This window comes from Fringilla coelebs, assembly GCF_963513975.1.
Source record: "Fringilla coelebs genome assembly, chromosome: 3".
In the NCBI taxonomy this organism is placed as follows: Eukaryota; Metazoa; Chordata; class Aves; order Passeriformes; family Fringillidae; genus Fringilla; species Fringilla coelebs.
Window position 1 is genome coordinate 9949600 of NC_140030.1, and position 13800 is coordinate 9963399.

General features: G+C 37.5%; 1 protein-coding gene across 2 annotated transcripts in view; it reads left to right on the top strand.

Moving 5' to 3' along the window:
- Positions 1-13800, top strand: part of LDAH (lipid droplet associated hydrolase) — a 112937-nt gene that overhangs the window by 26979 nt on the left and 72158 nt on the right. For both annotated transcript variants that reach the window (XM_084201989.1, XM_084201990.1), the window contains exon 3: positions 5277-5411. In XM_084201989.1, coding sequence (XP_084058115.1) covers positions 5277-5411 — 135 coding nt within the window. The remainder of the gene's footprint in view (positions 1-5276; positions 5412-13800) is intronic.

The window sequence follows — 13800 nt, forward strand, 5'->3', positions numbered from 1 at the left end:
ACTTGTCGCTGAGGCTCTTCGAGCTGGAGCTGGGAGCTTTGGCAGCTCTGTGAAGAGGCAGTGAGAATCATCACCACAAAAATGATTTTTATGTGTCCTGCTGTGCACCCCTGGATTTCAAATTTGATTTATAGCTGCTCTTTTTATTTTATTTTTCTTTTTAGAAGCTGCTTTTTTTTTCATGCAGGAGACTATAGTGTAAATACTGCAGCATACCCTTCATTCTGAAATTGTGGATTATTTCTAAAATTACACTTATGGTAATTGCTAGCATATTTTCCAGTTCCTTAAAGTTCTCTGTAAATCCACTGCTGGCTGTGTATTTCCCTTCTTGTATCCATGTATCTGCCTTTATTCTTTATGGTCCTGCTGAGGTCCCAGAGCAAGCAAAAAGCAACTGCTGGAGAAGTGCATAAAGCACCATGGCTCAGTGCCACCTGCTGCTCCCAGGGATGCTCAGGCTCCTGGAGACACCACTGGAAACACTGGGGAACATCTCACAGGACAGTGCATGGAGCCCAAATGATTGTTTCAAAGCAAGGTGCAAGGAACCTTGTCACTGTTCGGGATGACTTAGTTACGTGGCAATTTTTTATTCACGCCCCACCACTTTTGGCTTTTACTATATACTGCTTAAATAAATCTTTCTTAATTCAGCTATCCCTTCCAGAACTGCTAAAAATTACCTAGTTTTATGTTTTAGTCTCAATTTCTTTTGTGCAAGCTGTATATATTTTTGACTTACATTTTTCTACGCAGAAGTCTTCTTTCTTGCTTTGGTCACTATCTCTGTTTCTAACATGGAACATTTTTTCCATGGGGTTATCTAATGCTTGGTTTTCTCTTACCTATGGGTTCCATTTGACATGAATGTTCTGTTGCTGAAAAATTCAAAATGCTTAGCAGTTTGTAAGCCATAAAAGCTGTTACTGCTTGTGAGGATTGGCTATGGTCTGTGACTTTTTAAGTGAGCATGATGTGTTTGTTGTTTTCCATTCATAATTAAACTGATGGAGTTGCACTGATGGTGCACTGTATATAAGTTTAAATTTATCAAGTCTGAATAATTTCTCTTGTGGATGTGCAGCATCTCAACTATTAGTATTTCATTTTATGACAGGCCAAGTTTGACTTTATGATCCATTGTATAGGAAATCATGTGAAATCAGGATAGAGGTTATTCTTTAGAAGTGATATCCTGGGGTAAATATTTTGTTTATAGAAATTGTTCTCTCTCCACTGCCTAACTGTCTTACTGAGGAAGCAGGTGGCATTTAAAACTTGATTTGATGGAAAAAGCATTAACAGGAAAATGAAACGTAGGCAAATGCATCTTTACAAGTCATGTTTGTATTTCTACTTATATGGATGACTAAAGAGTAGTAGTTCTAGTTCTTGGAAGCCTGTATCTGCAGTATATAGAAGTGGAGAATATTTACCTCCTAAGATAGCTCCAAGTTCCACCTCTGCAATCTTGGTTGTTCTGTACTGCTTTGTGTTAGCTGTGGGTGGAACAGATCGGAAAAGGAAGCCGTGGATTCTCATCTTCAAATTAAAAATGGAAAGACTTTGAGCTTAATGTAGAATAGCTGGGTGAAATGTCATGTGTTACAGATAAAAACAGGGAGTGTGGCAGGAGTCCTTTGCTTACTGCAGCCTATGGCTGCATCAGATAAAGTGGCCCCGCTGTTCTTATTCGCTGTGTAAGTTGTCCATCTGACACACTCTTTCCATGAAGTGCTTGGAAATCTTTTGCAAATCAGATAAATCCTCAGTGTATTACAGTCTTGATTCTTTTTCTGTTATGGTCACCATTTACAGCTATTATTTAAAAGACTTCTGAAACAACATAAATGCTGTTGAAAATTAAGCACAGTTGAGAGTAACTGCTTAAGATGTGCTTCATGCTTCAGATGACTGCAATTTGAGATTTATTGGCATGCATGAATGATTCAGCTGCCCTGAGGTGTCTAAGGATTGATGTGGTATTCAAATAACTGGAGTAACCTTCAAATCATGGGGTTAACACTGTATTTACTTATGGTTTCCATTTTTTGACACTTGGTTGCTGAGTGATAGAGCATAGGCAGTTCTGGTTTACTGTACTGGGAAATCCTTATAAAGCACAAGTGAGCACTGCCTGGGTGCCCTTGTGATTAACCTGGTAGTTCTTTATCTATAAAATAAAATAATTTAATTGAACACAGTCCAGTTGCAAAGGTCAACCTAAAACATTATTGATCACAGACTGCTGTACATATTCAGTCCCAGTTGTTTCTATTAGCTGTTACTATTGCTCTGTTATATGAAGAAAATCTTAATCAGTTCAGGTTTTTTTTTTTTTTGTTTCCTCCCATAAAGTATTTTGACAGCAGCTCAATCAAGAACATACAAAATTACTTTGAAGACATATGAGATAAACATTCTTCAGTCATAAATATTGTAGATGTCAGCTTTCAAGAGCAGGATTATTAATCTGCATTTACTTAGGTCACTACAAATCTGGAATAGCTCCACTGGAATTGCAAGTTCAATAAAGAATAAATTTATAGGGGCTTTACAGATGGTGATTTTTGCTGTAGAAATTTTCTGTAGAAATTTTTGCTGTTAAAATTCTTGTTGATTTTCGTTCCCCTGTGTGCCAGAGTTCTCATTCATACCCCTTCAAGGCATTTTGAAATGCCAGTAGCAGTTCTAACAGCTCAGACCTCTCAGAATATCTCTTACCAGGAGCAGATGCTTATGAGGACTGGGGTTTCCTTTTGCGTTTATGGATTTTCTCTTTTACCTGCCTAAAAAACACACCACATTTATCACAGGATAAAGTCTCCTTTCCCTGAAAGAAGTATTAGATTTTCTTATGCTTTGTATAGTATTTGATACAAAGCCTCACTATTCTTAAGCAGTTCTTACCTGACTGTTCTTCAGCTGATGTCCAAATCCTGAGCAGATTTTACATGTTAAGTTCACCTGGCTGATCATGGGAAAGAGCACCAAGATGTCTAAGCTGCTGTCATTTCTCCCCATCCTTGTTCTGCATTATTAAAGGAGAGAAAAGTGTAAAGAAATAATGTTGTGATTGAGATTAATTTTGTGATTCCTTGATCTCAAAACTCTTAATGGTTATATTCCAGGATTAAACATAGTGCAAAACATTATGATCATCTGTACTACAAAAGACACGATTGATTTTGGATTACTGCTACTTTTTTCTTCTGCCTTGCTGAAAGACAGATTTCCTCTGTGTAACATCAATCCAAGGAACTTGACAAATGATGTCAAGATTATGTTTTATTGTCTCTGGGGCCCTTCATGTTACATATTTTTGATGTATGAAAGTGCGATTCAATTGTATGGATGTGGGAATCTTGTGAATTTTAAATTGTTTTCCTGGAAATCAACTTGCACAAATTTGGTTGTGTTCTGGAGTTTTTACAAAACAACAGTTTCTTTTTTTAATGTCTGCTTTAATGGCAAGCTTACAAAGAGACGCTTAGAAATGTGGAATAACTGATATGATGTTTTAGGTTTGGGGATTTTTTATTTTTTCCCCGCATCTGTGTACTCCTGTAAAAATAATGTTTTTCTAAGATCACTAGTTTTATTAAGATTTAAAACCCCTCAGAGACAAGTGAGGGGTGAAGTGTGTGAGATGCATAACCTAGAGGGAAAGGTTCCCTTCCTGTGCTCATGCATCATCCCAGGGTGAGTTGTGGTACCACCTCCTGCTCACGTGGCTCTGCTTCAGGTGGCTGTGGGTGCCTCGGTGGCTCTGGCTCAAGAAACCTCTTGGGACAGCAATGAACTTACTGTGTGCTACCTGAACAGCAAAAGGCTGGAAGCGAAACAAGAAAATATGAAAATACCCGCTACAGAAAGAGAAGTGGAATAACCCCTGTTTTTATTTCCATACCCGTTTCCACAGGTACTAATTTGATTATAGATCTAACCTTTCTCTGTCACTATCAATACTTACACAACTCAGCCTCTGTTATTACAATCAGATGGATATAGAGGAGTTGACAGAATTTGAATGAAGGCTTTTCTGTTTTGTAATACACTGGTGTTATTTTGGAATGTTTTTGTCTTAAAAAATGACAGCCTTTTTGCACAATACTGCTTGTGCTGCCTTTTGCTGTTGATGATATCCAAACTAAGAGTTGCCTGATGTGGGAGTTGAAAGACACATAGCTGAGCAATCCCAGCCATGATGGTGAGCTTTGCTGGTGTCTAAACAATAATAAAAAAATCAGTGTAATTACTCTGGAAGATCAGTCAATAAATAAATAAATAAATATGAATTTTATGTTCTGATGTCTGTGTGGAATTTTTATGCATCATATGGAAATTAGGAAAGTTCTGCTTTATCTTCATATGAATTTCCCCTCCAATTTGCATCACCAGTGATATCCAAAAGAGAAAGAAAAAATGAGGAACAAAAAAGTATAGAGTTTTGTTTGGCAATCCAGAGATTTCTTTCATATATGTACTTTTATCTTTGGGGCAGTATTTCAGTTTTCACCTCAGCTATGGTGTATGACTGTTGATATTTTCTGTGTTTGACAGAGGATTTTAGAGTAGGGTGGTCTGAATTCCCAGGGCAAGCTGTGTCCATTCACACACCAGCCTTTTATGAGAAGTCCTCCAAAACTACTGGGACACCTGGAAGGAGGACAGATTATCCCATGGTCCTAGAGCAGAAGAGTTGAAAGGGAAAGAGCTTCTCCACTGGTGTAAAAAGGGACAAAGAGAAAATGAAGTTGCAAGCAGGAAATTATTTATTTGGTCCAATGTGTTTAAGATAAAATCATCCTTTCTTTTAGGCTCGGGACAGCCTTTTTGCATAGTAACAATGCCACATACTCTATTTTGAAGTGGTAACACTGAGATATTTGGAGAGCAGGCATCTGGATCATGTAATACATGCTGTAGACTTTGTGATGTTTTAATTTCACATTCCTGTAACTGGATGGGATAGATAAGCAAGCTGGTTGACCTCTGATGGAAAAAGATGTTTTCACTTGTGTTGGACTTCAATTTTAAGTTTTGCAATTTTGAAGTAATTCTATAAAATGCTTCCCATGAGTGCCATTGGTCACTGGAATTAAACAAGTTGAATAGCATAGCCCATAACATTGGGGAAATAAAAACTGGAAATGTACTAGAGAAAATAAATTAGGGAATTGCTGTGTAATGCTGTTTAGTTTGTTTTGAAGTAGATTGCTTGCTGTTGGAAGGTTATTATTGACTGTGCTTGTATGTTTTATTTTTGGCAGGTAACCCTGGACTGGCAGGTTATTACAGGACCTTTATACAGGCCCTTTATTGTGGACTGAACCAGCAGTATCCCGTCTGGGTTGTGAGCCATGCTGGACACTGTAAACCTCCGAGTGGGATGGAAATGATAGAAGGTACAATACTGTAACTTGTGCATACAATTGTTTGTACCCTTCCAGTTTCAGTGGCAAAACTTGTGCTTATTGAAAACAGATTGACATGAGTTTTAAATTCTCCATTATATTTCCACAGAATAATTTTCAGTTGTATGAGAAGAGAAGTTCGTGAAGTATTTTAGGTAAATTAGATTTGCCAGATAAATATGTGCTGTTAAGAGAATAAGAGAGTTTACTGTTGGCAGTCCTTAGAGACACGTTACAGTGAAGGTCTAGAATGTGTTTGTGTTGAGAAGAGTAGATTAGAAAAGTACATTTTTAAATAAAATGTCCAGTTCAGAGACTGAGTACATTAGGAGAGATTTAATTATCTCTGAATTTAAAAATAGCTGTACTAAATCAGTGAATTACCTGGAAGCAGTCTGTCTTTCTGAGACTGGGGTATGGGATGTTTGCAGAGGAGAGGTTGCTTGTGTATCTGTTAAGAGTCTTTTGACATGCAGATCTGCAGCAAGAGATGGTGCTCCAAACGTAGTTAGATGGGGGGGAACCTGCAGTGAATCCTGTCCTCAAAGCTGATTGATACTGGAAGTCTTCTGGACTTGGACAAGCTACAGTGACGTAGTAGTAAATCCAGCATTCCTGATTATTTTCTTCCTATACCACACTGTGCAAACACCCCACTTTGGAGACCACTGATTTAGAGTGTGCAGACATTTAAATTGTGTACTTGACTTACGAATGATGCTGCCCTGTAAAGGGGTCTAAAATGTAGCAAACTACAAAGGAATAATATGCCTGATAAAATTTAGTTCAAGTACATTTTGGAAGTCTAATAAAGACTAAGGTTTTCCAACAGCAGCCATCAATCACAGACTGTTTCCTAATTGACTGGAGAGATATCACTTAGCAATTTGGAAACTGAACAAAGCTACACCTTTCATTTCTACTTCTGTATGATATCCTTCTATTCAGAGAACTCTTGCAAGCCCTGCTCCACAGAGGCACACACCATTAATTGAACATTTCACTGTTCTGCTCCCAGCAATCAATTCACTGTGCAAAACTATTTGAAACTTAATTTTACTCATTGAATATAATACAGAAGTTATACCTCAGATTCAATGTCCTCATCTTCCTCTTCAGCTTTAAAAAAGACATTTGTTTTGAACACTGCTGTGAACATAAAACAGGCCAACATTAATCCTTAATTGTAGGCAAAATTACAAAAAGGAGAACAGTTTTCTAGTTCTCTCTTATTTTATTTAAAATTACCATAAAACATATGCATAGGCAGCAGGTGTACATACATAGCAATGTTTTAAAGTGGTTTAATTCTGTGGACATCTGCTGTAGCTGGATGAGAAATAAGAAATAGAACATTCAGACAGAAATAAGTGTAAAATCATGGGATCATTATATTTGGAAAAGATGAAGGCAACCAAATGCTACCATACCCACTAACCATATCACGTACCACATCTGCTTGTTTTTTGAATACTTCCAAGGAGGGTGACTCCACCACTTCCCTGGGCAGCCTGTTCCAATGCTTAACCACTCTCAGTGAAGAAATTTTTCCTGGTGTCCAACCTGAACCTTTCTTGGCACACCTTGGGGTCATTTTCTCCTGTTGTATCCCTTGTTACCTGGAAGAGACCAGCCCCTGCCTGCCTGGCTACAGCCTCTTTTCAGGTAGTTGTAGACAGCAATAAAGTCCTCCCTGAACTTCTTTTTTCCAAGCTGAACACCCCCTGATCCCTAAGCTGCTCCTCATCAGATTTATGCTTCATACCCTTCCCCAGCTCGTTGTCTTTCTCTGGACGCACTCCAATGCCTCAATGTCTTTCAAGAAGATGGAAGGCATGCTTTTGTTTGTCCTTAGGGCTGCCAATAAACTACTTTTTGTAGCAAAGTGAGACTGAGCGTAAAGAAAAATTAAATCAAAATTAAATTATTAATTTATTGTCCTAATAGTCCATGTTTGCCAAGTGCTACAGAAATATGGAATGCTGTGATTCATATCTTAATCAACTAAAGAGGCACAATTGATGTATTAAAATGTCATATACCTTACAAGTAGCTAGTCAGCATTCATGATTTAATGATACAATATTTGGTCAACTGATAAATTATATTCAAGATAAATCTCTAGAACTTTGTAAACAATATGGATGAGTATTGAGTTAGGCACAGCCAAATCAGCAAGGCATGTTTTTCCTTCTGAACGACAGGAAACTTTGAGTGGCATTCTTAATAGTCAATTTACAAACCAAATTTTTAGTTGGATCTTTTATGTTCTATGGACTGTAGAAGATAATAGTGCATCTTAAAATCTGCTAAACTAGCCTTAGTTTATGATTCTTGGTGAAAAAAGATAGGTAATGATTGATTTCTAGTCCATCAAAAGAGTGTTTCCACTGCTTGCTCTTTACACAGGGGGAGTAGGGCCTTCAGACCATTTTGAAACTGAATTACATCCTAAGAAACAGTATGGGAAAAGCAGAGAAGTGGTGAAGGAATAATAAATTGTCTGTGAAGACATTGATTATGTGAACCCGAAATGTTAATGTACCATCAGTGTGAAGTTTTGAACTCAAATTAAGTTGTGCATAAAAAGAAATAAATTCTAGCATTACAGGAAAAATTGGAAGTGGTATGTAGCTTAAATTTATTTGATATATTGCTTCTTGGCTGTTGTTATAATTCATCTGAATGGAGTTTGCTTTTGCAGCCCTCTGGCTTCTAATGAAACTGCAGAATTGGCTATGAGTGAGAGTCTGCCTCTAGCTCAAGTGGTATAAATCCAGAAAGAAATGACTGAAATTGTTTGGGTAAAATTGAATTTATACTTCAGCTAGTTAATAATTTTGTTAATTGCTGGCTCGTTTTCCACCAAATGACAGATAGAAGTGTGGGCATGATTAGCCAATATGAGCCATAAGTTTTTACCTTCATGATATGCTGTGCTGGCAGGAGAGATCCTAAAATAGTGGCCTGAGCAAGACAAAGAGTGTGGTTATGAGTTATTTAGGACAGTGATTCCCAAACTGTGATCTGGCTGATCAGATGCAATTGGCACTTTAGCTGCTTTCCACTTGCTATGTGGAATGAATTGTAACTAAGAATACTTTTCCAATAACACTTCTGTGTAAGCAGTTGCTGCAGTGCCCTTGGAGGTGTTGTGCCGCCATGAATGTGTGGCGCTGGCATGGACTGGGATTGTGGTCTGCACTGCTGCAAACAGGAGAGGAGGAGGTCATGGAAGTTTGGTGTTCCAAGAACTGGGTTCCTAAAAATAGGGACTTTTCCTTGTTGTTGTGTATCTCAGAATTATAGAATGGCCGGGATTGGAAGGGAGCTTAAATGTAATTTAGTTACAACCCCCCTGCCATGGACACAGACACTTTCCACTAGACCGGGTTGCTCACAGCTCCATCCAGCCTGGCCTTAAACATTTCCGGGACAGAAGTTACAGAGACACAGGGACTCTGTATGCATTTGGTAGTTTTTGCTGGCTTGTGACTCATTTATTTTAAGTAGAATAGATCTTTTTAGCAATTGCTGATGAGGGAAAATACCTACATTGCTGAATCAGGTGGATCAGAGGTACTGGCTGTCTCTGGTCAGTATAAAAAGACGGCAGAATTAATCTCTGTCATAATCAGAAGTTTTTTAACCAGCAGATCCTTATCTGTGCTTTAGCCCTGTATGATTAGTTATAACAGCAGTTTGTGGCCAAACTGAGGCTTGTTTGTATGCAGTGATAGCTGTGTTTAAAAAATATTTATGTCTTGCATATTTATATATACATGTATACATAGGGAGAAAAGCAGTAGGAAGGCAGCTGGGCTGGCATCTCTCATGCATATTTTAAGTTTATGCATATACACATTTAATTCATGTTACATACATTTAATTCACATTAATTTCCTATTTCAACATTTTTTTCTGCTTCCTAGGCATATCAGTTAAAATATCTGAGCATCATTGAAACATGAATTATCTTTAATATAAGTCCTTTGAGGTTTAGTCAGTTATATTTCTGTATTACAGATGCAGAAAACTCTGTAGTCATGTTTTGGCCTAGAATACATTAAAATTTTGCTTAACTGTAGTGCAGATTTATATAACACAAGGTTTCCCAGTCTAGTGGTACCACACTGTAGATACAATAAAAAGTTTTGAGCATGCCATCCTCTTAGAATTATGCTGGTTTCACAACTATTTCATACCAAGTGTAGTTTTCTTCAATGTATAGAGAGGGGAAGGTTCCTGTTCATGGAGCTGGCCTTGGCACTGATGAATCACATGGAGCTCCTCACGTGGTATTTGTCAGCAGTGAGGGATCCCCGGTCATGGTGTGCACAGGACTGGTTGTTGTCACAGGATGGGACAGGAACTGTTAGCTCACTGCAGTGCAGTCCTGCTGCCCCTCGTGATCCAGCAACTGCTGCTGCCCAGAAATCTTATTCCTTCCTTGTCTTGGAAAAGGCAGCCTAAGGAAGGAAGCATGTGTGCATGTGTAAAAGTTATTAGGAACCATTTAAATATTGAGGTTTTTGTCCTAGCCTGGTAAGATCTGAATTTTACTGCATGGCTTTAATGCTAAGTGTCTATTTTAAGGAAAAAAATGGTCAGTTCATCTTATGAACCCACTGGAATGCTTGAAATCTAGATGTGTGAAAAGTAAGCAGCCCTAGGGATGCTGCGCTACTCCAGTTACTTCTTTCCTTTAAACCACATTCAGTTAATTATTCATGGAGGTCCCGTAATCATGCCCATAATTATGCAAATACATCCTTAGAGTGATATCTTGGCATTTGGCATTAACTTTATCAGTCCTGCTTAATTTTAAGCATGTGTTTAAAAGTCTTGTTCCATTCAAAATCAAAACTAAGAAAATGAAAATTTTGCCATATATGAAGTATTTCTAAGTTCCTCTGTTGTTTTCTTTTCTAGCCATTCAAAATGTTAACAATTTTAAGTGTTTATATTATCATACCTTAGCAGCCATGTATTTAGTTATAAAGATCATTTAAACACTGTTAAGCTCATTTTCATACCACTTAATGTATATCCCATTGAGTTTGATGGAGTAGTGACTAATTTTTGCTGACATTACACGGAATAGGACTTTGTCTTTACATTTTTTATGGCTATATGAAAAATAGATTCTCTGCATTCTCTTATTTCTTTCAAGGTTTTCTACTAAGTCTGTTGACATAATATGCATTGTAATATTATTTAAAAATGTCTATGTGGAGAGCTTTTTAATCCATTCTATACCTTATTCAACTAATTCCTTGGTTAAAAGAACCAGAATTTTTTATCCATACCTACAAGTAAGAAAAATATAATTGTGTTTTTAAAGATTTTTGAAAACTGATATAATCTTCTGTATCTTTATCCAGAAAACAAGATGTAAAAAAAAAAAAAAAAAAAAAAAAAAGGCAAGAATTCATCCATTAGAGAGCACAGTGTCTTTACTGCATTCCAGGAAACTTTGGATGTAGATTTTGAAATTGGGTTATTTTGTCCATTTCATCCCATGACATACGTATGTTCTCCAGCTGATACCACCATTTCTGTTTAGATGCAGGCGGCTTTAAGTGGGGGGGGGGGGAAGTGTTAACGAATGTTCTACCTGGTCAAAAGGTAACAGTTCCATCTTCTGGTGTCTGTTTGAAGGCAGGTCACAGTTCCCTGGGATATGAGCAGTGCTATGATGTTTCAGAGTAGCTTGCTTAAATGTTTACCATACTATTAAAGGGAAAGTAAAAACCTAATGTAATTGGGAAAAACCACAGTATTTAGATGATCAGGTTATTTTCCCTAGGGAGAATACTTAGGCATCTTTTAACTCAACTCAATTTGAAAGATATTGTTGCATCTGCTAACAGAATGACAATGAAGTAACCCCACAGCAGGGAATAATCGTTATGTCTGAAGGTATAACAGGCCTGGATTTTTTCTTGTAGTTGAGTCCAAAAGTTTATTCACTTCACAGGTTGGCTGCAGGAAGAAAAGTTGTACAATAGTTTAATTTAGCAATTCTAATTTATATTAAGGACCTTTGATTTAATTTTGATACCCACAAAACTTGCAACAAATGGTGCAGACCTTGATGGGATCAGTGTGGAGTTTAATTACATTTTTATTTTTAATTGATAGTGATCTACAGCTGTAAGAATGAGAACCGATCAGTAATGCACAACATCATTCCAGATTCTAAAAACAATCAGGTGTGGAACATGGACCCTTTCTGGTTTTCTTTCATTTTTATAAATTTCCCTTCCTTTGAGGAGCAATGTATGCATTTCAGGAAAATACAGGAAACTGTAAGGCCGAGTGGGCAGAAGCAGCTGCAAATGGCCTCATTCTTAAATAATCAGTAATGAATTACTGTTACCTCTAGTGTATCTTAAATCTGTAAGATCTGAGAGGCAGAGTGCTTGAAGAAATTATAAAGAACAAAATTATGTGGTACTGTGGATTCAGGTTGAATGAGTGAGTCTCATTGCTGCTTGCTGGATGAAGTTTTTCATTTTTCTAGTTTTGATAGCATGTGGCACTACTTTCTTAAAGATAGACATATTCTTACCTTTCTAAAGGCTGAATTTGAGGTTTTGTCAATTAATAGATATATTTAAATAACGTCATTTGCTACAGTTATTGAATTACTTGGTGTGGTCAGGGGAATATTTATTTGCCAAGTAATTCTCCATTGAGTTAAACATTGTAGCAGATAATTAAAATTCTTTGGCATTGCCATTGTAGTGTCACATTTTTAGAACAGAACTATGGTTTCAAGCATATTATTGCTGAAGCTTGCTGCCACTTCCTTCCATGCTATGGTTTACATGATTTGAAAGATTTTTCAGTTAATCACAAAGAGGGCAATATCAGTGTTCCTGAATACACTTCAGTATGAAAGTACTTGAGCATATTTGGAGCTGATTGTGTCTAGAGTGCAGGTAAAACTCAGGTGATGTCTTATTATATAAATCATACTGTAAAGCCTCAGGCAGTTTCAAAATGTTTGTATTGAGCTGTTGCTTCAATGTCTGCTAATGTAAATGAGTGAGGAAACCACACTTTTTACAGCCGTGACTCTAGAACTGCTTGTGGTGAACTGATTTACTTTCCATGAAGGACCTCTCACATGTGCAGAATGAACACCAAAAATCCCATATTCATCCCCTACCATGGGCAGAGACACCTTCCATGAGATAAGGCTGCTGAAAGCCCAGTCCAGCCTGTCCTTGAAGGATGGGGCATCCACAACTCACAGTAAAGAATTTCTTCCTTATACCTAAAGTAAACCTGCCCTCTTCCAGTTAAAAGCCACTTCCCTTTCTCCTATCTCTTCATGCCCTTGTGAAAGCCCTTCTCTATCTTGCTTGTAGCCCCTTTAAGTACTCAGCTTTGTACTGGTGTCACTTCAGTCTCACCTATCAGGTTAAACTCCAAGTAGAATAAAGGCATCACAGCAGTACCTTGGGTAGGTTGCCATAGTTGTATGCTGGGCATTTCAGGTGGGTGGCTAAGAAAGAAACCTTCAGCATTTTCCTCAAGAAGGTTAAAAAGGAAACTGTTATCTTGGTAACAGAGAATTAAATTTTAAACAGTGTAACAGAACACTGGAGAAGAAAAGATAAAAATCAGAATTTAAAGTAGTCATTTCACAAAAATGTGCAAAGATACAAAATTTGCACTGAACAGCATATGCAAATGGTTACTTAAAGCATCAGCAACTGATAAAGAAACCTGCTACATTTATACAAAGTAAAAGTGAAATTCTATTTGCTCTGCTGAGTTTTACCATTGATTTTCATAAATTCAGACTTTTGCAGGCGCTGTTTTGTTTCTCTTTTGCCACTGGGGATCAGTGCTGGGAGTCACTGAGCCATGGTTGGTTCCCTCTGCTGTCAGGTCACACTCCTTGTGTGAAGAGGAGCCCAGGCAGAGATTACAAAGCTTTTCAAGGCAGGTAGCACTGGGAGTGTTGACTGAGTCCTGTGAAGTGTTACTGCATTGCAGAATATTTTGCAGATGTGCTGTGCTACCACCCTCAGCACTGCTAGCAGAGGGTCATGTTCCCTGCTGGCATAAACTGACATAGCTTTTTGTAGTCAGTCCTGTGCTACCAGTTTGCTGCAGCAGGGAATATAAGATAATAATTTTGAAGGGTTCTTATAATCCATCAGTTTTGAGGGATACAGATGAAAGATGGAAAAATGTTATGCTTGCCTCAGATCATTTACTCCTTAAAAAGGATGTTGTTGTGACATAATTTACAATATGAAATTTAACATTTCTATGGACAAATGAACATAAAAACCTACACTTCTCTTTATACTTCTATTGAAACAGTGTCATCCAAGATGAATATTCACAAGGGCAAAGA